The following is a 26,692-nucleotide window of genomic DNA, read 5'->3' as shown; positions in this document are numbered from 1 at the left end:
ATTTCAATGTAGATTCAAAGAGAAAGAACTCTCACTCGAGAGAAATATGAAAATATGGAATGCATGGAAGTATGGAAGTAATATAGAAAATGAAAGAAATTCAAGAATAAGATACTTTCTCTGAGCATGCATGAAAATCCTCTAAGTCTCTGCAATTCCCTTTTTTCCCCCATGCTTGATCTGTTTATAGATCATGGAAAATGGAGGGAAACGACCTTGAATTTTGAATTTTAAAAATTCAAAATTTTAACTAACAAAACTACAAACTGCCGACTATCAACATCCTTATTCACTGCCTAACACGTGGCAACAATTAAGGCATGCGGCACAACAAAAGTTGTACGCATAAAATAGAGAAAATAAAAAAGTCATGTTAGAGAGAGAAACTCTCCCTTCTCTCTAGAAGGTGCATGACCGTGGGTGCTTGGGCTGTGTTCTTTGTGATTTCTTGTTGTTCTTGAGTGATTTGTGTTGGATTGTGAGTGATTTCTACTTTCGAAGGTTGCTGGACTGATTCGTTACTAGAATTCCAGCATCTAGTTGAAGTTTGGAGGCTTGGGGTTCGGAATATTAGTTTCTCGCCCATATGGGATTTTGAAATCTCGAGTTGCTGAGTTTCCATGGCAGGACAGGGTGGTGCTAGGGTTGTCAGTAGCCCTACCCTGAAGGTAGATTTGAAGGAGGAGAATGAACTTATGCTGAGGTTCATTGAAGCGAAAGGGGAAAATTGGCTTCTATGGAACAAACGAAGCCATGAGGATATCAAAGCTGAATACGAGAGATTAGCTTGTGAAACATCACATAAGGGGCTTGATGAGACTAGCCAGCTGAAGTCTTCATCGCAGCTACTAGAAGAACTCAGAACACAAAAGGGTGCCATTGCATGTTAGGATTTGCTTGGTGCTCAAGGGTCTATGACCCTTGAGGAAATACAAGAGAGCACTAGGTTTGATGTTGCAAAAGAGCTGGAGGGTGAGAAGTCCCCGAAGGGTCCATAGGAAGTGGTTGAAAATGTAGCTACTGTTGAAGGAATCCTGAACACGATATCTCCCACCACCCTTCTTGATCTGCTTCAGAAGCACTTTGGTACTGGGGCAAAGCACTTACTAGAGCTTAACAATGAAGGTGGTGAAGGGTGCTTGAAATTACAGGAGGGGAGAGTTAGTGCCCCAATGGTATTAAATGACAAAATTCTGGAAGGTCTAGGAATGGTGGAAGAAGGGGGTGTTTCACTGGAGGGTACTGAAGGTGATAAAGATCTTATAGATGAGAAGAGAAGATGGGGAGATGAGGTCCCTTCTGATTCTGATACTTTGGGCACTAGGGACAGTGTTGCGGTTGTGGAACCCATAAAAAGCTATGCACAGATTGTCAAAGAGAAGAGGACATTACTCGAAACAACAAGGAAGTGCCTCGGTCTAAACTCTTTGCCAATAACCGGAAACCCGAGTACTGTGTCCCAATACCAGCTTTTGAATCTGATGGAACTAGTGCAAGATTACAAAGTTCTGATCTAACTGCTCCGAAGTGTTCTTATATCAAATGTCTTATTGGGTACTTTGTGGGTAAGTTCCCTAGGAAGGCAGCTCTGAGGAATCTGGTTAACTCATGGAAGGTAAAAGTTAATTATATTAGCCACAATGAAGGCTGGATTGTGTTTAAGTTTCAAAATAAGGAGGATCTTTTGAATATACTAGAGAAGGGGCCTTTTTCGGTGTATGGAAGGACACTATTGGTGAAGAGTATGCCTAAGAGATTTCAATTTGACCCTGAGCACAGGAGTACACTCCTTGTATGGGTTCAACTTCAAAATTTCCAAATTGAAATGTGAACTCCCTCAGCTATGGGGCGTATCTGTTCAGAACTGGGTAAGCCATTGTGTGCAGACAAGATGACTTCACTAAATGCTAGGGTGACCTTTGCAAGGGTGCTTGTGGAGGTTGATGTGGCCAAAGAAGTGAAGCACAGTGTGAAGGTGATGCTCCCTGAGGAGGAAATTATGATACAAGAAGTGGATATGAAAACTTGCCAAGATATTGCACTTTCTGCAAGATGGTAGGACACTCTGTTAATTTTTGCAAGGAAAAGAAAGAAAAACCTAGCACTTCAGGTGCTCAGGTGTATGTTGTTAATAGAAATACTCTTGAAAATGAGGTTTGCTGTCTAGGGGGAGAAGTACAAGGTGGTAGGGTGATCGTTGAAAAACAAAGGGATGGGGGCTTTATAAAGGAGAAAGAAGTAGAGCAGTCAGCTGCAAATGTGGGAGATGATGGTGATGTAAGATATCAGTTCCAAAAACTGGGTGATTCATCAGTGCTGTGTATTGCCAGATTGAGTGAGAGTATTGAGTTACCTTTGCCTTCTGTAGAAAGGAATGAATCAGATGTAATGGCTCAAACTAATCAAGTCTCATGTCTAAAGGGGAGCAAGGAGAATGAACTTTTCCTTGAAGATGACTTTGGGAATAAATTTTAGTCTCATCTGGAGTTGGGAAGATCTGGTGATTATGTGGTCAGGTTGGGGGATGATAGTATGACAGTCAAGCTTGTGTTGGAAGTGGAAGGTAAGGGAAGTGGAGAAAGGGAGGGTCTGATGCCTTCAAATGCTACCCTGGTGGATAGGGATGCACAGGTAGCAAAAAAGGATACTTGCCCACAAGGAAGTGAAAGTGGCATGTGTCCTCCAAGGAACTTAGGGAAGGAGGTGGTTGTTGGCTTGCCAGCAATTGGTGGATTAAAGAAAGGTTATAGGAAAGGTGGCCCTAATGCTCAGTCAGGTGGGTGTCAAAATGAGGAGTTTACTCTGGTTAAGAATAAAAAGAATGGGAAGAAGGGTGCAACTCTTAATCAAGACAACGGGAAGAGGGGTTCTGGCCCCCTACCTGATCCATGAAGATCCTCTCCTCGAACATCAGGGGTTTAAATAGACCCCTGAAACAAAATGGGGTCTCTGATCTCATTAGAAAGAATAGAGTTGATGTGGCTGGTATTCTGGAAACTAAGCTCTCAGTTACAAACTTGACAAACATGATGAATAGGAAATTTAGCTCTTGGGAGCAGGTGAATAACTTTGAAAGTCATAGAGCTGGAAGGATACTTGTATTGTGGAACCCCCAAAAAATTTACCTTCAAGTATGTCATATGAATGCTCAAGTTGTTTGCTGTCTGGTGGAATGTTTAGTCACTAAAAACAAATTCTTTGTGAGCTTTATATATGGTTTTAACTCCTTGGTAGCAAGGAGAACTCTTTGGTCTGATATTTTACAATCTGGTATCTCCTTTTCTAGCCCTTGGCTTGTACTAGGGGACTTTAACTGTGTGTCAAGTGCAGATGAAAAGAAGAATGGAGTGTCGGTAACAACTTATGGAACTAAGGATATTGGAGAGAGTGCTTTATCAGTGCAGGCTTATCTGATTTGAGTTCAACTGGATGATTCCTTACATGATCTAATGGTAGGGTGTGGTGCAAACTTGATCGTGTGTTGGTGAATCAGAGTTGGCATTTGGCTGGTTTGAAGGCTCATGCTTTATTCCAATTCCCTGGCATTTTATCTGATCACTCTACCTGTCTTGTTACTCTATTTGAGAAACAGTGTCTGGGAAGGAGCCCTTTCAAATTCTTTAATATGTGGGCTTCCCATCATGACTTTCAAGAGGTTATAAGGGATGGATGGCAAACCAATTCATTTGACCAAGTGGTTGAGGAGTTTGTGGGGTTCTATAATCAGATGTTGGGTGTAGAGGTGGATTGCTCTAGGATAGACTTGCAGGTAGTTAGAAGAGGTCCTGTTCTGGGTGAGCCTTAAAGAGACAAGATGATGAAACCAATTTCCGGGGATGAGATAAAGGATGTAATATTTAGTAGTAGGAATGGGAAGTCACCAGGGCCAGATGGCTATTTTGCATGCTTCTTTAAAAAAGCCTGGAGTACAATTGGGAATGAGTTCACTCTTGCTGTCAAGGAATTTTTTGACAGTGGTAAACTACTTAAGCAAATTAATCACACAGTTATTGTCTTGATCCCCAAGTCAAGCCATGACTCTTCAGTGAATGATTATAGGCCAATATATTGCTATAATTTGTTCTATAAAGTCATAGCGAAAATTATTGCAGCCAGGATTAAGCCAGCCTTGGAGGAAATTATCAACCCTGCTTAGGTAGCATTTGTAAAGCAAAGAAGTATGGTAGAGAATATCTATTTAGTTCAAGAACTTGTGAGGGGGCATGCAAGAAAGAGGATGTCCCCAAGATGCATGTTTAAAATCGATCTTAGGAAGGCCTATGATTCCGTTTCTTGGTCCTTCCTGAATGAAATGCTGATACATCTGAATTTTCCTTCAACAATGATTAATTGGATTATGAAGTGTGTGTCTACCACCACATACTCTATATCTATTAATGGAAGATATCATGGATTCTTTAAGGGCCGAAAAGGTCTCAGACAGGGGGATCCCCTATCCTCTCTTTTATTTGTTATTTGTATTAAATACCTCTCCTTTAAAGCTATCTCAATTGAAATCTTTTATAATTCGCATAATTCTATAAACGACCTCAGTATTAGCTGAGCAAACCTTTATTCATAATTCTAAATCTTGACGTACTTAGAAGCTTTGATTTCAAAATATCAAATGACAAGCATTAAATTTTCGTTGAAAACCTTAATTTTATAACAATATAGATTAAACTTATCTTTTGCTTTGATAAGCTACCTACAGACCTTTTTTTAAGGGATCAAGTCTATTTGTAGTTCAAAAATTGTTGACACGATGACTTGGGAAATCTTTTTTTTGAGATTTCAAATAATTTCCTTTTCTTCTCTCTCTCTCTCTCTCTCTCTCTCTCTAATGAAGTTACGTACAAGTTGAAATTAAAGCCACATCAAGATGAAAACTCGAACTTTATTAACTATCAGAAGGTCATTAGATTATTTTGAAATCAATGTTGAGTTATAAAAGCTAAGAAATTATTGATTGCAGAGTTGGTTTAGACAATGTTAGGTGATCTAGAATGGTCTAAAATGGTTATATATAAAAACATTCCGAAGAAGTCTCAAACTTTACACATAAAAAAGGAGAACAAAATCTTGTTTCTATGTTTTTCTATCTATGTTCTACATTTTATGCTCTTTTTTGTTCATTTTTTATATCATTATGTGTGATTCAAAGTGGTTCGAAATGGTTAGAAGTGTTCCACTGAAATTTTTTGTTTAATACACTAAATCGAAAATCAAAAAAATGCCCCTAATTTTTAAGGCTTCTTGCTACATTTCTATTTTTATTTTTATTTTTTTTGAAAATTTTGAATATTTTTCTAGGCTTCAATGTGATATAAAAAACATAAGGGATTAATGACTGCACTCCATTTTTCCACCACCATCCTTATTGCCCTGTAAGAGGACACTCCCTCTCATTTGAACACACACATTGCAGGCTTGTTAGCAAATCAATGAACATAGCTATAATTTTATACATAATTCATGTTTAATTGCTCTTAATTTTAATCATCTTAGAATAATTTTTTATTTTTATTCAAAATATAGAAAAAAAAATACAATGAAGAATAAATTTCTTTTTAATTTTCTTTTTTCTTTATTTAAAAAAATTATTAATTCAAACAGAACCTTAAAAAATATCCTAGTGGCGTTGGCTTAAAACTTTCTCACGAGTTTTAATTACAAACTTTGAACAGAGTAGAAAAGAGTTTAGGATTGGCAATGCGCTACCCAATTGTGTAGCTAGTAGCTCAATTTACTATTTGATCTCAAACGAACCTATTGAAGAAAAAAAAACACACACACACACACACAAGTTCCATGAAGAGTTCCATGCATAGAAACAAAGAACAAGCAAGAGGTGATATCTCCAAAAATTTAACCGAGTTGTTCCATGGGATTTGCCCAGCATCAAGAGAGGTGAGTGACTATATTCATCATGACATCTCTCTAATTCTTTTATATGCCTTTATCCAAAACATAAGAGTTGGCATTTGCTACTTGACAATTGACATCCTGCACTAATGGGGATTTGCTATAGGCTATAGGCTTTTGCAATTGCTAGGAATTTCAAGAGATACATGGGGCAAGTATGATGCAAATGGCTAATTTATGTGTTGCTTCCAATGTTAAATTTTATGTGAAAATATTTAGGTTTAGACTTTCATAGTGAGGTCTTGGGTCTATATCTTACTACAAGTCGAAAAGAGTTGGACAACATCACATGTCGCAGGACTCAAATCTAGTAGGCCTCAGATGCACCCTCAAGACCATTCAACTCCAAATTTAAGGCTGCAATTCAACCTTTGCAAATCCAGTGATTTTCCTATTTTTATATTTTCTGTGAAGCTAAAAACAAGAATAAGAGCCAAAATATAAACACACACAAACGTTGCGAACACCAAGTGACATAAGGAACACAAATTATATGATACCTATTATTCATGCATCTCAATCTACATTCTTATACATGATAGCTATTACGAATGGTGAGAGATCTTCACTGATAGCAAAGCGCTAGCTATGACAAAGGACCGACAATAAGAAGCAGCAACATGGGGAAGCACTAGTCATGGTGGAAGACTGGATATTAGATAAATATAATTTGGAAAGCATAAATGAATAAATGTTTTTTTGTTCTAAATGGTTGTCTTCTCTTGACCTTAAAGGGCTCAATTTATATAATGCATTTACACACATGAATTGCACGGTTTAATCCATAAAATGTAGATATTTGCACACGTGAATCACATGTTATACAAGATAGGTATATATGTCACATGCGTATATTTGTATAAGTTAGATATGTATACATTAATGTATTTACACAGTTGTATATTGCTAACAATATTGATGCTCAAAGTCAAAGAGTTTAATAATCCAGTGAATCTGTATATATGTACGCGTTGAGCCAAAGCAAAGTATGAGCAAGTTGACGAGCTCACTTCTTGCTCAATGCTGAAATGATAGTGAATAGACATCTCTTGGAGCCAAGTCATTAGGTATTGATCTGCATTTGCTACCAAATATGCATGAATGAGAGAGAGAGAGAGAGAGATGCTCTTCTAAATAGTTGTCATGTATGCATCTCATAGGATTTTGAATCCATACAAATTAACAAACAGTATGCTCTTCTATGGAGCCTAGTAATGTGAATTCTGCTCTACTTAAGCATGTCAAAACATTAATACAGCTTCCTGAAGTATTTCTCGAGTTTTACTCGAGGATCTTCACCATTTGAAATATTTCTCAGTTGTATGATTATTCAGGTCAAAAACTTATTAATTTAAGCATAAAAGGAGTACAGGTATTAAAAAATAGGACTGCAAATTAATATTTGAAATTATTTGAAATTTAAAAAAAAAAATAGAAATTATTTTCTTGCTCTAAGAAACATCCCAAATATTTAGAGTTTCATAGTGAAGTCTTGAGTTTGTATTTCAATACAAGCAAGAAAAGATATGGGATGCAAAATGGGCTTACACATCCATGTCCGATGGCTCAAATCTAGTAGACCTCTAATGCACCTTTGAAACCATCAATTCCAAATTTGAGGTTGCAATTCTACCTATATAAACCCATTGTTTACCTATTTTTATATTTTCTTCGCCAAGATAAAAACAAGAATAAGGGTAAAACAAGTTATGAACAAGTAAAAAAAGGAGCACAAGTTACATGATACCTCAAATTCATGCATCTAAATTTACATTTTTACATTCTCATTCAAGTGATATCTCTCGCTTTCTCTCACTCTTATACAATTTACATTTTTATATTTATGCATATTTGGTAGCAAATGCAGATGAATGCCTGATGACTCAGCTCCAAGAGATGTCTCTCCAATACCATTTCAGCGTTAAGCAAGAAGTGAACTCCTCAACATTCTCATTCTTTGCTTTAGCTTAATGCGTAAATATATACTAACTTACTGGATTTTTCAACTTTGGACATCAATAGTGCTAGCAAGATACGACTGTGTATGAATACATTCATGTGTGTGTGTGTGTGTCTATATATATACCTTTACATAAATTTACCTATGTGACATATATATATATATGTATATATGTATCTTGCATGAATTAGCGTATGTGATCCATGTGTGTAAATACCTAACTTCTATGGATTATATATAATCCATGTGTGTAAGTGCATTGTATAAATTGAGTTCTTTAGGGCTAAGAGACGACATTCATTCATTCATTTATCCAAACTATGTTTATATAACATGGTATCAATCCTCCACCATGGTTGGTGCTCCCCTCTTCAAACTCAAATCTACTCCTAGGTTGCCTAGCTCCACGAGCACCTTTCTAGCCTCAAATTTGTAAACTACCATGACCACGAATGGCCACGTTCCACCTTGTGCCGTTGCTTCCTAAGTCGTCTTCTCTCCTCTAAATAACTAGCTAACATTTACCTCTATGAGTTCAAGGGGGGATGTAAACATGACACAACTGTGTATAAATACATCCATGCATACATATCTACCTTATATAAATTTACCCATGAGACATACACTTATTTTATATGAATTAACAAATCTGATCCATATGTGTAAATACCTACCTTCTATTAAACCATTGATCCATATGCGTAAGTACATAGTATAAATTGAGCCATTTAAGGCCAAGAGAAGACAATCATTCAAAACAAACAATCACTCATTAATTTATTCTTTTCAAACTATGCTTATCTTACAAATACTACCAAGTACCAACCAATTTTTGCATGCATGAAGAAAGTTAAATGTTGCACTAGTTTTAACAATTAACGTATGCAGGAATGGCTAGTGTTTGGTGAATTCAGGAAAAAAATGATGCTGGTAGATGAAAAGATCAAACCGCAGTTAGAGAAATGGACCTTGCAATCAAAGCTAGCCTAATGGGTTGGAAATGTCACTACCTTGAAGACTTGGCAGTGAGAATTTAAGATAACATTTAGGAGTGGATTTCATAGCTTGGAATTAGATTTGTGTGAATTTAGACAAAATGTAATATAAAAATATCCTAAATTTCTTTCAACTCTACATAAATCTAATCCAAACCCTAAAATTTATACTCTCAAATACAGGATAAGTAATTCTTAGCTTGCTCATACTAGTGTCTCTAAGTTCAATAAATATATCAGTTTACAAACCCTAACACTTTTCAGGTGAAAAATGACCTCCCAAGAACTTTCAATGCATACACCATAAGCAGCACCACAGGTTGTGCGGCCTTGCCAATCTCTTCAGGAGAATGACCAAGGAAATCAACGTTTGTGAGGTTGACATACTAAAAACTACATCCCACTCTTAATCAAGATGGATCGATCCAACCTGACGATGTTTGAACTTAGGAATTTTATGAAGGAAATATCACATTAATCAATACCTTAATTAGTTAAACTATGCAGACAGTATCCATCTGGAAGAAATTTCATGTCATTTATGCTTTTTTTTGTGAGGGAGATTATTGCTCATTAAGTCAGCTCCTTTTAGTGTGTAATCATTCCCTACAAGTATTTTGGTTCCTGCAGTCTATCTCCCAAAGCCCATAGCCATATACATTCTAGCAACCATTCCCATCAATCTGCACTCCAAGGTGCTAAGTGAACTGACACCAATGTTAAGTTCCTTTGTTATCCCAGTCCAGGTCCTCCACAATTTTCTTCTAGTGCTTGTTTGTTAAGTGCATATCATTGCATCTGGTTGTCTTTTGGATCCTGTTTGAGAATGTGGTGTTTCTGCATGGCACTAGGGCAGCAACAATTATCGGACTTTTAGAAGCTAACCGCGCCAATGAATGGGCTGTGACAGAGAAGCTGGGGCTGCCAAAAAGCAAAAGACCAAAGAAGCCACAATCTAGAGTTGGAGAAAGGTAAACCCCAACCAAATGAGCAGCCAACACCACTCACAACCACCCCCCACCACCCAACCCTCTCCCTCAATGACTCAAAAAATAAAAAAGAACCAAAAAAAAAAAAGAACAGAAACAAAAACAAAGCAGAAACTGAAAAAAGAAAAGCATGCATTTAAATTTTTACTAGAGGGTTTATTCAGCCAACTGGTCAGATAAATCATGACACTCTGTCATGTTTGGGAACCATGAATTTGGATAAATGTGGATTTAAACAAAAAGCACTTCAATTTTTATTGCAGTCTATCTAAATCTACACAGATCCAAATCAAAAGTCCGATTCCAAGGCCCCAAACATAGGGTCAAAATCTTAGTATAGTCTATTCCGGGATTTATCTAACATATAATTTGGTTTGTCAACTAACAAACAGGATCCATGTCTTGGAGCTGATAATGGGAATGTTTCTGTTGCACACAGCAATATGCAACATGCTCTTCAGAAAAAACCATTTTTTCATCTATATGACTATTAGTGAAAGTTGGGTTGTAGGATTTGGGTGTGGGAATATTTGTACCAAACTAAAGTGGAAGAGACCCAAAATCAAGCCAAAGCCATGATGACAGGAAGTAGGATGGGTTCATCAGTGGATTGACCAGTAGCTTGTATGGTTTTAAGTGTACTAGTTAAATATTGAAACATCTGCGTTGTGTATTCAAGGACAATTAAGCAAAAAAAATGTCCAGGTCAACTTGCTGAATATTAAACTAATCCCAGCAATGCAACATAGATTTGTGTAAAAGACATTATGTAATTATACAGAAAGCAAACAAATCAGTGTCCAATAATTAAAACTGCTAAGCTCATTATGTTTCTTGACCGCCTCTATTGGTGGCATGGCAAACTTTATCTCAAGCAAAGCAGAAACTTCAAATGTTGACAAGAATCCATTGAACTAATGCAGTCTCTCCTCCAATGCTTTGATAAAAACTAGCAAAGAGATGAAGCAAACAACAAATAAGGATAGGTTTTCCAACTTCTGAGAGACCCTAACACAAAACTCATACATGATTAATTGAATTTATGTGAACTTCCAGGGGAATTCAGAAACAGGCCCAGTTTTGTCATAGCAACATTGACATGTGGATCTCATAAACTTCCAAGTCTCCAATTTTTCCTACCTCCAAAACTATACTTCCTAGAGACCTTGAATTTCTGAGGGTATAAAAGGGCCTTTCGGAAAGCTGGAGCACAACCAACCATGGTGCAACCTGTAACATGTTCAGCCTATGGGTAGGGGAAAAACTAAACCCAATCATATACTCTTCAGTCATCACAATGTCAATTCAGAAAGAAAAAAAAAAAAACAGGGAAAAAGAAAGAAGAAAGAAAACCTTGATCTCTAGTCTCTAATTTTTACATCAAAGTAACACTCAAAAAAGTAATAATGTAGTAAACATAAAATGCTATAGGCAGGGTACTGGGGTAACAAGGATTTGATTTTGATACAACTCTGACTTCCAAAAGATTATTGCCCCAGCCCTTGGACCGTGCGAAATTACAAAGATGGATTCATATTCAATCCCACTCAACAGGACTTAAGGCCCTGTTGTTGGGTTTAGACATCATGTTCCCACCAATTGGCTATGTATACTTTGTTTATGAATACCAAACATTTTGCATCATAAAGAAATTGTTATTGGGGAAATCCACTGCTTCGTAGTACAACCATTGGTTTTCAATGCAGATGACAAGCCGTCTAGACAGTTTCTCTAATTGTGCCACTATTACTTTGACCTTAATAATATGTTCATTTCCAATTCCATCCTCGCTACTCATCCACCTCAACATTTCATGACAGCAAAGCTCGCCCAATCACTACCCATCGAACATCTACCATCGAGCAGGAAGAGATAAAAAAACACACTAAGCTGCCAAAAATGCCCAGAACCTGCGTCTCTTAAAGCATTTTTTATTCCCTTATTCGAGCCATTGGTTTAAAAAATTGATAGCTGCATGTGTTTAAACTACAGAAACTTAAGCCGCAGCATTTGCAGCAAAACTTCATACAATTAAAGCTGATCCAGGTGCCACTTCATAGACATTTACTGTAAAAATATTACCTCTGAATGAAGCAAAATTCTTCAAGTAGATTGACCACCATTTCAAAATTGCAAAGAATTATTACATTGATCATCATTTTTATGCTTAGATGAATACTATACAAAAGGCAAAACACTATTTAGTTCAAACAAATGGTCAAGAAAAGCAAATACTAGGACCAATTAAGGAACCATTGTAGAGTACAGAGCTAAATGCATTTGAGGAAAATAAGACCACTGCAAAAAACTGTCAATCTAGCTTCTCATAAGACATGCATCAAGCAACCCAAAACAAATTCATATTTCATTAGGAAATTGAAAGAGGTCCAACCTGTCTACATAGTTTTCAGTTCACACTTACCTGCTTGTAAAAACATGTCTAATGGAATATGAAGAACCGAATGAGACTAGCAAAGGTTGTATTGATTGAAACAGAATGGAAGAATGGAACATCTTGATCGTGTGAGCTAGCATTTACGAGATCTATGGAAGTTTTGATTCTATATTGCCAACATCTCTATGAGAAAAAAACATAAGCAATAAATAAAAGATGGGATGTAAACAAACCAGAAAATATTTTAGTCCATCAAGAATAATATACAGACTACAAACCTCTAAAACAGCCAAATCTATCACTCCAGTTCATCAAGTTTGATCTCATATTGTTCACCGGAGGAGAGGATTTTTACAACAACCATACCTCTTTGCCACTCTGAACTTCCCACCAATATCAGCCTGCGTGCATTTATCCGTGATGCTCGTTTGAACACCCTTAAAAACAAGATTTAAAAGGATACATGGAGTTGCATCATATCAGAAACTAATAAGCTGGCCGAGAAAACTATAAACATTTGAAATAGATAGTCGTATGTACCATTTAAGTGGTTTGTTCTCCAAAACAAGATCAACAGTTTTCCCCTTTTCCCTAAGTATTGTAGCAGCTGCAGCTGCTGCTCCTTGAAGATGAGGATCCAGTGAACACACAATGTTCTCAACTTCCAGGCTGAGTTCAGGCAGAAGTCCCTTATCTTTGAGCAACTGTGAACCCAAAAGGAATGGGGAAAAAAAATAAATACACCAAGGAAGCAATGCATGACCACAGGTATCATATTCCATGCAATGACACTGCTAATATTGAGGAAAAGGTACATTTGTTATGCTGCACATTGTAAAACTCAATATGCAAAGAAATTATAAAGCAAAGCTACCATATATAAGCTATTAACATCATAGAGTCCAACCAAACTACTGGTCCAGATTGTTCATCTATCTTCAATGGATCATTGAAATAAAAAATCATATACTGATCAACATTATACATGGAAAAAAAGATGCAAATCACATGCAGGTGGTGTCAAAGGATGCTTCTAAACAGGTTGAGGAAACCCAGAGGTGCTCCCTCACTGCTCTATATATATATATACACACACTCCAACTAAAGACTCATCACTCAAAAACTTAACATCATCCATATCATGGTTCACACGTGACAACACCAATGGCTACAATATGGGAACTCTTGGAGAAAAAGCACTAGCTAATCTAGTGAAATTACCTGTAAACATATAAAGCTCCAATGTCCTTCAATAAAGTAACATTCTTCCTAACAAGAAGTTCATATAGTATCCCAATCTAATATAAATGAAGCAAATATACATTTAGTCCATATTCAAGGACAGAAAAAGTTTCTTTAGATTGGGTTAAGGAATATATGGAGGCAAAATATGTGCTGGGGAAGAAATCATCTCAATGGGGTTCGCAGTTGATTCAATATTTAAAGGAGAGGACAATTCAAGTCTAGCCTGTTGTTGAAAAAGAAGTCCAATGTGATCATGAAGAAGGGGAGGATCAATCCAAGTCTTCACGCATAGATGGAAATGGCCATAGGAAGTATCCAACCTGCCAAGAATATGCATAGCCAAGTCTGCATCTGACATAGATTCTCCAGCTGCAGCAAGCTGGTCAGCAAGTGAATGCTTATTTTAAATATACTCCTGCATAATTAATTCTCCTTTTGACACCATAAGCAAGTTGAATCAATATTACTAATCCATGCTTTGGACTGAGAAGCATACATTTGTTGAAGGTTTCAAAAAGCTTGTGTGGCATAAGATATTCAATCCAACCACCCAAGGACTCTTCTATCTCCATCATTAATAAGACAAACCCCAACAATTTTTAATCATCAATTTTGCCCATCACATTCTCCAAAAGGCCCCACAACATTTACATGTGATCGTTTAATAACAACATTTTCAAAACAAGGATACATCAGTGATTTTAGAAGCTAATTTCAATTTTGAAATCTTAACATATCTCCATAATTCTCCATCTTGTCTAAAATATTAGAAATTTGGGGGCATTGAGCATGTGCATAGTGAATGCACACAGCTTGTGAGAGAATACGGTATCTCTCCAAGTAGGAGCTGCTCCTGCTTAGCTTTTCTAGATAGTCTGGGCTCTGGATTGAGAGTAGTGGATGGCAGTACCATCACCAGTAGAGGTAGATGGACAAACCGACACAAGGCACCACAGCAGGCATGGATGTTCTCCATCCAGAAACCAACCAAATTGTGCCCACGAAGTACAGTTAACATCAGTGATTGCAACAGAAGAAATTGTGCCAATCCAATTGACCAGGTAGAGGGTGGTTGAAAATGAGTGATGCAGACAAAGTTGGGTTGGTTATACACCCAGTAGAAGTGACCAAATTTTGATTTGGATGAGTTTGCAGCGTCGTCCACACTGTTCTCTGTTACCATGTCATTATATGCTTCTGCACTGGACAAAAAGATGAGAGAGATCCATACATCCTCTCTCGCTGTAGCTCCATATTAAGATATCAAACAGTTTGAATTTAAATGAACCTTGTGGTGGCAGCAACATTTGAATGTGGGGAGCCTTATCACCAACAGGTGGTCAGCACAAAGAACGAGATTCATGATAATCAATTACCAAACAAACATTTCCAGGTGCAATTTACTCTTATAAACATTCTGAAGTCACAAACATTCTTGGTTTTATTAATACAAATTAGATCACATCTAAATGCATAGCAATGGTTATCCAAGCTTCAAAGTTTAGGTAAATAAACATGCAGAAGCTTCCAAGCTGATTCAGTTGGTTTTCCAGGGAAATTATTCATTCAAAAGAATTGAACTGTCTTATGTCTGTACAAGTCCATCTCCATGTAATTTAATCAAACAAAATTACTTCATTAAAATTTACTCAACATAGGCAAACTAAAGTTACAAAAACTTCAACTTACTTCTATTATGACAGCATCACCAAATCCAAAGCCACATGCTGGAATTTCATCGCCTCCAAAAGTAGAGAGTAACTGATCGTATCGCCCACCCCCACAAATGGCTCGCAAATTTCCTTCTCTATCAAATCCCTAAGGAATAAATTGTCAGTCGGGAAAGGAAAAAAAGACTACAAGCTCTGATCAAAATCAAACTGTATTGTAGCATAGGGATTATCTAATGGTGAAGAAAACAGCCGTCATAGCTACATGTATAATGAAGCAATATGCTTTTTCTCTTATTCAGTCTTAAATTTTATAAAATTGGAAACCTTATTATCATTCCATGCAGACCAAGCAAAGCACATACATTGTGTACAGCAAAAGCTGCATATGGTCAAGGCATCAAGAATTGTAACAGCAAAGGACTTCCCACTGGATTCCATGTACTTGCTACTTATTCATGCACAAAATGGTGATAGTATTCTTATCCATTTGTTCAAACCTTTGGTCCAAGTGCAAAGAAAATGCTCTATGCTTGGACAAATTCTAAAACTATCTATAATAATTCATTGCACTAAAAGGAAAGAATACCCATCTAGCTGAAATATGCAATTACACTTCTATACTTGATCTCTTTAAAGCCTCAATGGCTGCCAGAGAATAACTTTGAAAGTGTAATCAACCTACCCCGAGCAATATATGGCACCAGACCACAGAAAAGGATGTCATCAGCCCTACCATTACGCAACAGTGAGTTGCATGTGGATTGAAGTTGTATTCTTAACTTCAACTAAGAACTTCACTCATTAATAATTATAAAGCACAAGAGTAGAAACAATAAATCTAACCTCAAAAACAATTCCAGTGTAATAGGCTAGACCACGGACAACAGATGCATCAAATTGAATCCACTCAGAATAACCAAATTTTTCAACAAGTGAGAATAATTGTTTCAAATCAGCAACAGCTTCCCCTGCAGCTCCAAGCACCTCTGAATTTCCACAAAAATGATATAAATATCAAAAATGACAATCTTGTCATATATTATCTGTAAGGTAAACTAAGCTGATTCATTTAAAATGAATCAATGAAAGATAACAACAATCTCACAAAAAACTAAACCTTAATCAACTCAAAAGAATTTTTAGCAGATATATGGAGATATATCTAATATTCAGTTTCAGTAACATAGGATAAATCTGAAATATTTCTTGAGTATTAGGACGAAAACCACATATTGTACATAATTTGACCAAAGAACAACAATTGATAACCTCTCATTCAAATCGCTGTAACTGACCTTCCAATTTTGTAAGTGACTTTATGGAAAGGACTCGCAAGAGCTCCTCAGCAGCCTCTTCTAATATCCCAACAGACTTCAACTCTTTCTTGATCTCATCCATTGGAATTTTTTCCATCTGTTGCAACATTTTAAAAAGGAGGGGGGAGAAAGGAGGAAAAATATATCATTCAACTGCATAATGAGCATGTGCAATAGCTCAATAATTAATTGTTAAACATTCCTAAAAGCAAACACAATGCAAAAATAAAATAAGAAATCCACTTAAGCACAAGTTTAAGAACCTGCGCCGTCAAATATTCAGATTACTGTAGTAGTTTGAGAAATTTAAGTGTAAGAAACTCATTTTGGTTCCATTAGGTTTTTATAGAATCACAGACATAATTTTGCTGCTTCAACATACAGAAACTGCCTCATATGCAATTTGAGTTCAGTGGAAATTGGAAAATTTTCAGGAAGGACAAAATAAATGTTCTCCATTAGGATTCTGGGGAAAGAGTAGTTGAAAGGAAAAGCTTCATCCAGATTTGAGATTGCTTTGAAACTCTCAATGGCAGAAAAAGAGAATAGTTGAGAAAATCAGATACCTTACCATATTGCAGTTAATTGTATTGATCAAATATCAGTAGTCCCAAACAAAGTTGCAAACAGAAAGCAGGAAAGTGTCCCACTCCACCATGCTATGGACAACAATCTAGTAAACTTTTGCAGTCCTCCTACATTCTTGACAGTCTTACTACATTACTACATTTTTGACACATTCCTTGACAAGCAGTAAACATGTTTATGGTAAAAAACTTCTAAATCCAAGAAAATTTGCCTCCAAAAGGTGATTAATAGCAACCCACAAGAAACAAGAAAGAGATCCATTTGCCAAAGGCTGAGAAACTCCAGTGGTATAAAAGGATGTAAGCAAAACGAGGACAACATATAATCACATAAAAAGAACCTTTGTAACAAACCTTATCTATGATGATGCAAACTTCGCCAAATAAATTTTCTGGAATGGAGTGACACCTCAGCACTTCTTGTAGAACCTGCAAATATAATGGGGATAAAGAATCAAACTTTAAAAGTATCCAATTTCCCCCAAAAAAAAAAAGAAATGCTACTAAAAATAAATATAATAATTCTCATAGAGATTAAGAGAAAAGGGACAATGATGAGTATAGTTCTCAAAGGGGAGAAGTGAAGGCACAAAGTCACATTCACATGCAAAAGGAACACATTAAAAGAAGGTAGTGTAATATTGCAGGAGTTGGAAAACAGAGATAAGTGCAAGTTGCTTTATTTTAGACATGAGACTTGATCAGACTGCATGCAGTTTCCAATTTTAAAAGGCTTGATGATTCTGATTCTTATTCCTCTTCAGAAATTCTACAACAATCAAGTTATTATTTACGTGGACATAGAATTTTTTTTTTTTTAATTCATGAACAGAACCTTGATTTCAGTAATTGAGTCTTAAATTTATTTTTGATAGGGGCATATCTTATGTGGACCCAATTTTTGTCTAATCTAGAACTTCTCAGAAATTTTCTTTGTTATCTGCCGCACACCCACACACAGAGAGACAGTCAAAAGTAAAGAATGGCAGAAAATTTTTTATATTCACTTGTTGAAAGTCAACAATGAATGAATACTCTTATGTAACGGCGCTACAAGGAAGTGCCTTATGAATGACAATAGCTACAAGCTAGACTCCAAGCAATGCAAAAAAGATAAGGGGAAAGGAAAGAAAAACCAAAACTAAAGAAAACAAGTTAATGAAGTTATACTCAATTAAATTGATTCCCCTGAAAATGTTTTGTTAAACTGCTAAAGAACAATACTAATTAACTCCCTCCACTTGAAGCACATTATTGTCCTTCAGGAATTGGTTTGGAAGTTGCATGGCTTTTTCGATCTAATCTGCCATTTATTCCTCTTTAGATTCAGAGTTCAAACCAGTGTTTTAAAAGGCTCAATTGAGGCCCACCTCAAGGCAAGGCATGCCTAAAACGCCTTGAGGCTCAATCTAAAATACCAAATTCCAAAAAATGCTAACACATTGCATGCTGAGGCTTACGCATTTTTACAAAAGGCATGCTTTTGTGCCTTTCTAGTTGAGGCTTACGCATTTTGGGAGTGTGATTCTCAAGTTTGAATTGGTTATAAAATTCTAACTACATGTTTGTATTAAAGGAATGTTATAATATGAGTTGATTTCAAAAACTCTTGAACCTCAACCTTTCCAAAATAACTGAGAGTTGTATCTTCGATCATGAAAATAGTTTCAACTTTGTAATGCTATAACTATCTCTTGTCATGACTTATGTTATGTATTCAAGTTAGCAATTTTTGAATGACCAACAAGTAGTTTGCAAAGTATATCCAGTTTTTCTTTTTTTACATCATATTTTTAATTTTCTTAAATTTTTTTTTATTTTAAATATATAATTTACTTAACATATATTTATCTTAAAAATAAATTCTCAAAAGGCTTACGCCCCAATGCCTTAAGGCTTACGCCTCACCTCTAAAGAGTTAAAATGCCTCACCTTACACCTACGCCTTTTAAAACATTGGTACAAACGCCTTTAGTAGTTCCATTATTGAGCGTTGCCCTTTTGATTTAAGTTTTAAAACATACAACATATCTTGCAACTGTTGCTTTGTCATCCAAGTAGATGAGGTGAGATCTTCTTTTGCCCATATTGGGTGCCCTTTTTTCAAAGGTGGGCAAGGGGATGACTAAAATTTCTTTTTCTCGGCAGATTAATAAAGTAGTATGAAATTCAACCCCAATGCCACAGGCCATTGGTGTGGAAAGGATAAACAACTTGAGAGCCACAAGTGTTTGGTACTGGGAGCAACTAACTCCTTAGGCACACCTCACAGACTCCTACGAATTGGTATCTAGTACCTTAGGTTAGAGTATTATGGAGCCCAAAACCACGACTTTCATTATTGAAAATAAAGTAGTCGTCAAATTCAAAATTGTGCCATAAAATGCTGATCCCAAAAGAAAGGGTCATAGAACTAGAGTTAATAGCTCATTTCACAGAAACAAACTTCTAGAGTTAAGCTTAACAGAAGTACACAGACACGACTTTAAAGAACATCTAATAACCCAAAATAATATGAAGAGCATTTGTTTACACCTTTCGACTAGAAACTTTGAAGCCAACATCTGATGCTGTGATCCCAATTCGTTTGAAAAAGGTGACAATAGAAGAAATAAGCTCCGCTTCAGCCTAGAACATGAAGCATGGAGGGTTAAGTTTAACAAAAGAGATGAATATGCAATGTTATATCCAACACAACCACATGAAGTACATAATGCAATCCAGTCCACATACTTCTTTTTAGTCTCCTGACTTCTCATTTCTACTCTTACTTGTTGAAGTTACAAAGAACGTACACTATGTAACTCCACAATTTGCCTAGTAAGTTCAACCATGACAAAAGCAAAAGACAATGCGCTAGATGCCGACATTTGATGAAAAATATCATGATTGGAAATCCACTTGTGTTCCTCCTCCAATTGTTTCTTATGCTAGCCATCACTCCACTGTCCACATTCCTAAGATATAAATCTACTCCTGTCCATCCTTATAATGCAAAACACATTCCCCTCTCAGTATCTGTGCCTGTGTCTCTGCCTGTGCCTGTGCCTGTGCCTGTGTCTGTGACTGTGACTGTGTAAAGAAATTGAAATTAAAATGTCAATCTAGGATAATAAGTAGCACAAGTTCCACCAATAAGCACACTGCATACTATTCTAGAACATCTCATGCTTGGCCTGATACCTAGATTATTCAAACCATTTAATAAGCTAGCAAGTTTGGTATGCTCATAAAAAACGGCTCAGAACAGGTTTGAGTAAATTTAACCAGTAATGAATAAGTTTTCAAACACAAGAATTCCCCTCCATTTGATCACATTCCCCCAACACTTTGGAAGTCGGTTGACTCATTTTAGATTTGAATCTATGTGAAGATTTATTCTGCTTTTAGTGGTCTGGTTAGAGAGTAGTCAGGTGATTTTGTAGTAGAAGGGGGGAGAGCTTTGTTTTATGAGGTGGTTGACATTTGTGGAAGGGGAAAAAGTATGAAATGTGGAGGCCTTTGGTGATGTGTGAACTGGAAAAAAAGGTTTTACAGGAAATAGGTGTTACGAATACTTTAGAATAAGAAGGTTCTCTTTCAAAGGATTGGTGCCCCATTTCTGCAGATAAAGCAGCTTAGTTAGCAAGGCCTTTTGAGAAAATGAGGTTGGAGCACCATTCAAAATGCAAAAAGATAAAGCACTAGCTGGATGGATTTCTGTTAGCTTTTTGTCAAGGACTGTTGGGAAATTTAGAAGGACGACCTGTAAAAGTGCTCAATAAGTTTTTTGACAATGATGCAGTGAGTATGAGTACTAATTCAACTTTATTACCCTTGTACCTAAGAAGGATCTATCTAGTAGGGTTAGGGATTTTAGGCTCATAGTTTGGTAAGAAGTGTGTATGAACTATAAAATTTTGATCAAAGTTCTTCCTAAGATAATAGTTAGTCTAATGATGAGCAGGATTTCCCAAAATCAGGGTGCTTTGTTGGTATTTGTCAAATCATAGATGTGGTTTTGGTGGCGAATTAGGTTGTGGAATGGGTTGTTAGAAGGAGGAAAGGCATTGTTTTGAATTAGATTTCAAAAAATGTTATGAACATGTTGGAGCTTTACGGAAAAGGTCTTGGAGAGGAATGGCTTTGGAATGTGGAGAGGACATGGATTACAGATATCTTTTATGTGGTGTTTTGGTATTGGTGAATGGAGAGTCCAAGTCTTGGTTTAAAGCTTCAATGTGTTAGACAAATCTTCATGACCCACCTTGGTCCTCTCAATGAGACCTCTACCAATTCCTCTCCCAACCTTGGTCCTCTCAATGAGACCTCTATCAATGCCTCTCCCAATCATCTACTTAATGCATCAACGACAATAGTGAATGATACTGTTCTTTTCACCTTGAAGAATGTGAGTAGATTTTTTAATGTGTTAAACATGTTACAGATTTCTAAGAAAGTCTCGGGATTGAGAATCAATTTTTCCAAGAGTGGAATTGTGGGATTTGGCATAGAGTAACATATTTCTTTTTGTTTTTTTCTATGGTAGCAATTATCAACTTTGGTGTTCCCTTAGGTCATAATAATCCTACTGCATTTTCTTGGACCGAATGTAAGCAAGACTTTCTAGGTGGTTAGATGGGTGGAAGGGAGTTTTTTACATTAGGGGGTCATGTTACTCGTATTCAAGCTTGTCTGTTTTCTATTCCGTTGTATTATTTGTCATTATTTAGGATCCCTGCATGGTGGTGTGTAAAGCTCAGAAGTTGATGATGGATTTTTTATAGTCAAGTGAGGGAGAAAGGGGCAAAATCATCTTGTAGGTTGGGAGACAGTGAGTAGATGATGTAGACCCAAAAGGGAGGGAAATTTCAATGTCTAAAAGCATTTCCTTAGTGGGGAAGCGTTTACGGCATTTTTGTTTAGAACCTGACTCTCATCGGCATAAGGAAATTCGAAGTAAGTCTGAGCTCCATCCAAATTCCAAAAAAAGTCAAAGAAGAATTTGCAAATTTAAGAACCACTCAAACTTGGAAGTTCAAAATGGTTCCAAATCTTCAAGGCGTCAACCAATAACTTTTAAGTAGACTTGCAAACAAATTTGCATTTCTATATATTGATTGTATTCAAATCAAATTAAGGCCATGCAAAGTCTGATTCACAACCAGCAACAAGAATTTGACACTGGATAACCCGCATAGAAGGGGAATAGCTTTGGCGAATAAATGTTTTCTAGTCAGAAGTGAAGTAGAGACTGTGCACCACCTCCTTGTAGAGTGTAGTAGGACAAGGAGTCTGTGGAACTGTGCTCTAAACACAGTGTGGATCATATGGACAGGAACAGATTCTGTTGGGGGAGAGCTGTGTGTTCGGAGGTGTGTTCTGGCTGTCAGAGTAAGTAAATGCACTACTGAATTAATCCCCTTTACAATTTTTTTGCCTGTGTGGAAGGAAACAAATCAAAGAAGGAAGGGAAAAATCTTTCAAGTGGCTTATAACAAATATTTTCTTGTCTTTTTGTGGAGAGGGTAAATGTCAGCATTTTGTCAATGGTAAAACTGCCATAATTTTATTGAAATTATTTCTTTGTAATTCCTCTTTGTCTTTGGGGAAATCCCTGGTGCCTATTAATAATATATTTTCTCTGCTAAAAAAATCATAAGAAAAACATGTAGCAAAATCATTCACAATCACGCAGAGGCTGGAAGCTACCCACCGTGACTTCAGGTACACCAATAATGTCCATGTTCCACTGGTAGTGCTCACGACGCCTTCCCCTCGTCATTCTCTCATAACGCCAACACTGCCCAACAGCAAACCATTTCAATGGCAGGGATAGAGATTTTCTGAACAGAAAAAAACATGGAGATCAAATTCTGGCATCTGTACCTGGATACAAAAATCATAAATGAATAAATAAATGAACAAAAATCTTTCAGCATTACAATTTTAATCAGAAAAGCAAAGAGAACAAAGAACAAAGAATAAATCTATAGAAGAAGCTACCATAAACTATTAAAAAGGTGGAAGGGGCTAAATCCCAGAGGATCAGAATTTCAGTACCCTTTCTGTATAACAAGCCTTGCCAAAGAAGGAGTGAGTTCGGGCCTCAATGCAACACGGCGATTTCCACGATCCTCAAAGCAGTATAACTGCATTGAAAAAGTATAAAATTTTTCATATTTGATAACAAACAAATTCCAGGAGTTTGAAATTTTATACTTAATGATCCACTTATAATATTTTTCAATTAAAAATTTCAGCAATTAGATTTTCCTAAGAAAATTCCCACTATTTCAAGGAAATGTGACAATCTGGGAACTAAAGTCAAATAAATTAATACCAACACAACATTTTAAATGCATAAAAACAAAAAACAAAAAATAAATAAAAATAAAAAAAAAATAACAAAAAAAAAAACAAACAAACAAAAAACAAAAAAATAAGATTATTGTTTTAAATTTTAGGACATTCTGTGTAAATATTTCTTTTGAGACAACAAAGATGTGCAGATTGCTTTCTCCTTTCAGTGGATAATAAAAACTTGACTAAAAGTAAAACTGAACTACCCAAACCCAAAAGCCAGTTGCAAAAATTAAAGAACATTCCCCTAGAGCCAACAAATTCCCACTAGAAATGTAGCATGCATAATCTACCTGCAGGTCATTGGTGATCACAATGAAATGCTTAGCCTCCCAATGCCTGATCTCTATTTACAATCTCTCGCTCGCTTTGAAACAAAAGAAATAAAAATTTTCTTAGATGAAGCGAAGCAGAAAAAATGTGATAGACATAGGATCACAAATACCACAAACTTTTTGTGCCCATGTAAACAAATCATCAAATTCGTTGTGATCCATTAAATTTATGCCATACCAAGACCTCTTTCCTGCAGTACTTCAGTCACTCTTCTTCTCATTATGCTAATTGCTACACCTGCAATGGTAATCTTTCTTTTTCTTATTTTCACTTACAGAAAGAAAAGGTTTACGATTGAACAACGTGGTTGATTTGGTCAAAATGAACACATGCCACACAACAATTAAGGCGTTGCACAATGGCCACATTCCTTTCACTCATGGACTTTTCCTCAGTCTTAACATCTCCGTAGGATCACTGCATAACAGTTTAAGGCATAGTAAAGTAGCCAAAAGCCAATTTATTTCACATTTGAACTCCTCCAAGAATTTTTCTTATCACTGCTTGTTTTATGTTGTCGGCCAAACAAACCAAATATTTCTCATATAAATTTTCCAACCATAGACAGCATAAGTTTGGATGCCCTGTGTTTGGACTCCATATACATGTTGCAGAAAGCTTCCAAGATATACATAGCACAGCAGCTTGCTTTTAGTCTTTTGTTATATATGATTTAATGGTTACATTTGTGCATCACTGCACCAAAAAGCCAAAATGGAGCTGTTTAGAATGCCAATTCCCATGCAATTATTAACAAAGAAACATTTGTCATCAACGATCCCTTTAGGTTTGGTCCTTTTACAGAGTCAAACCCAATGCAAAACTACCACTACATCACAAGCACAATCATCCACAGGAACCAATAGAACCACATTTAATCCAAAGCTACCCCAGCCCTATCCAGTTCCAACTTCATGCTTTTAAAGGTGTACACCATTAAAATTCAAAGTGGTAACGGGTATCAAGTCCCGCACAACAGCCTCTTACACATCTTTAGGTAATGCCTTTCTTCCTACTTCCATGCATAATATCTTTCTTCTACTCTTTTTATTTTTCTCTTTTTGACAAGTTTATGACATGTCCAAAGGAAATTTATTCTCCTCAATACCAACAGTGGATGAGTTCATATTAGTAAAGTTTTGGGGTTTTGGAAGAGGTAAGAAAGAGAGAATTCTGTAGAGTTGTGCTTCACAAGCTATTTTATGGGCATTACGGATGGAAAAGAATGTGAGGATTTTCAAGGATGAGCAACTGTCATCATACTTGTTATGGGATAGGGTGGTTTTCCTTGCTTCCATTGGGATGATTGCTTCAGGAATGTTTTAAGAAATTTCTGTCAGACTTGCGAAGGGATTGGAAAGCTGCTCATTTTCTATTCATTTGTATAAGTTTTTCAATAGGAAGACATTTTGTTCTCATTTTTTGTAATTTTTTCCATATCTTACTTTAATGAATTTCTTTTTCATCCACACAAAAAAAAAAAATCCTAATCAGTATCTAAGAAGTCACCAAAATTTTGTTTTTTTTGTTTTTCTTTTCGACTCTTTACTTGTAGTAAAGTTGTAAGATTCACCATATCATAAATGCTTTTATAAACACTTATTTTCAAAGTTTTTTGGGTACCATCTTTGCTCACAATAACTTGCGCTACTGTTGTTCATGGTCCCAAACAAGCTCCCATAGAATTCCAGTCAGCAATTTGACAATACTTCTGCACTTCAATCATACTAAAAAATCCATTTTTTTCATTTGAGAACTGTTTAAGACATGCCAGGCTGTAATGGACACAACTCACTGTCGTCGCTGTCCTAAATCACTAGCTGGTTAAAAATCAATAACTTGCGTGGACTCCCAATCCATCAGCATCAAAACAGCTTGGTTATACCCCCAAAAAACAAAAAAGTAAAAAAGAAGAAATTAAGCATTAACCTGGTCTCGAATCTCCTCCCCGGCCTTTCTTATAAACAGCGCCTCCGACTCAAGCACCGGAAAATCAACCTCCTCAAACCCGAACAACTTCGAAACCTACATATCAGACAACCAAATAAAATGAGAACTAGTAGTTCTTAATAAATCAAAAACGAAAACACGCAAAGGAGTGATTGAACCAATTAACCCAACCTCTCTGAAGTTATTGAAAAGCCAATTGCGGAGTCGCATTTCCTCGGGGGGGAAATCTCTGGTCCCCTTGGGCGGATTCACGTCAATCTTTTGCGTAGAATCAAAGGCTGGCAACGGCGCAGACATGGCACCGGAGCGGCCGGAGCCACCATTGTCGTCCGCATTTGAGGTCGTGGCGGGCGCTGGAGACGGCAACGGCGAAGTTGCAGAAGAGTGGTGTCTGGAGTTCGCGGAAGGAGAGTGGTTGGGACGGGAAAATCTGCGGGAGCGGAGGGGTGGGAAAGGTGAAAGGTAGAGAAGAGAGAAAGAGAATTGGGGGCGCCAGTGGTGGAGAGAGAGCGGAGGGTGGGAGCGGAGAACGGCGGCGAGGGAGGGCCTGAGACGAGGGTGAAGGTTAAGGAGAGAAGCGCCTGCAGCCATGGCTCTAGCGCTAGCGTGCGGCGCAGTGGATTGGTGCAGCTGATGGCTAGACGGTCTCTCTGTTGTTCTCTCCAAAACGACGTCGTTAATCTCTATGTGAAGATGAATGGAACGCTGTTTTCTCCGGCTGTTTTCACCCTTGAGCAAAAATTTGGACAATGAAAATGAAAGAAACTTGGTAATGTAATACTAATTTTAGAAACATTCAATTCAAACCCTAAATGTGAATTTAAGAAAAATTTAGGTATTGTTTGAAAATATGAATTTCAAATCTTGAATTTAAATTTGAATGAATTTGAACAAATTTTAATACAATTTCGTACTACATTTTATCCAAACCTAATACAACTTCAAATTCAAGACCCCACCAAACACTTGATTAAATAAA

At 36.7% G+C, this 26,692-nt stretch overlaps 1 protein-coding gene across 7 annotated transcripts; it reads right to left on the bottom strand.

Annotated features, from left to right (window-relative positions):
- Positions 1 to 10,720: 10,720 nt before the first annotated feature.
- LOC131168182 (histidine--tRNA ligase, chloroplastic/mitochondrial) lies at positions 10,721 to 26,379 on the bottom strand. 7 transcript variants are annotated; one of them, XM_058127456.1, is made up of 12 exons: positions 25,885 to 26,372; positions 25,693 to 25,788; positions 23,128 to 23,216; positions 22,781 to 22,910; positions 19,621 to 19,713; positions 17,440 to 17,514; positions 16,478 to 16,595; positions 16,026 to 16,168; positions 15,199 to 15,327; positions 12,805 to 13,055; positions 12,543 to 12,701; positions 10,721 to 10,818 (listed from the first exon to the last, which is right to left on the bottom strand). In XM_058127456.1, exons 1-11 carry the CDS (start codon positions 26,302 to 26,304, stop codon positions 12,563 to 12,565), a joined length of 1,683 nt encoding a protein of 560 aa, XP_057983439.1. In that variant the 5' UTR covers positions 26,305 to 26,372; the 3' UTR covers positions 10,721 to 10,818; positions 12,543 to 12,562. The 7 variants fall into 7 exon arrangements, with proteins under 7 accessions (XP_057983439.1, XP_057983438.1, XP_057983440.1 ...); XM_058127455.1 differs by lacking the exon at positions 10,721 to 10,818 and adding an exon at positions 12,413 to 12,447; XM_058127457.1 differs by lacking the exon at positions 10,721 to 10,818 and adding an exon at positions 12,413 to 12,447 and having other exon boundaries at positions 12,805 to 12,968; positions 25,885 to 26,370.
- Between the last annotated feature and the right edge of the window lie 313 nt (positions 26,380 to 26,692).

This window comes from Malania oleifera, chromosome 11, assembly GCF_029873635.1.
Source record: "Malania oleifera isolate guangnan ecotype guangnan chromosome 11, ASM2987363v1, whole genome shotgun sequence".
NCBI lineage: Eukaryota > Viridiplantae > Streptophyta > Magnoliopsida > Santalales > Ximeniaceae > Malania > Malania oleifera.
This window is presented reverse-complemented; position numbering and strand designations above follow the sequence as displayed.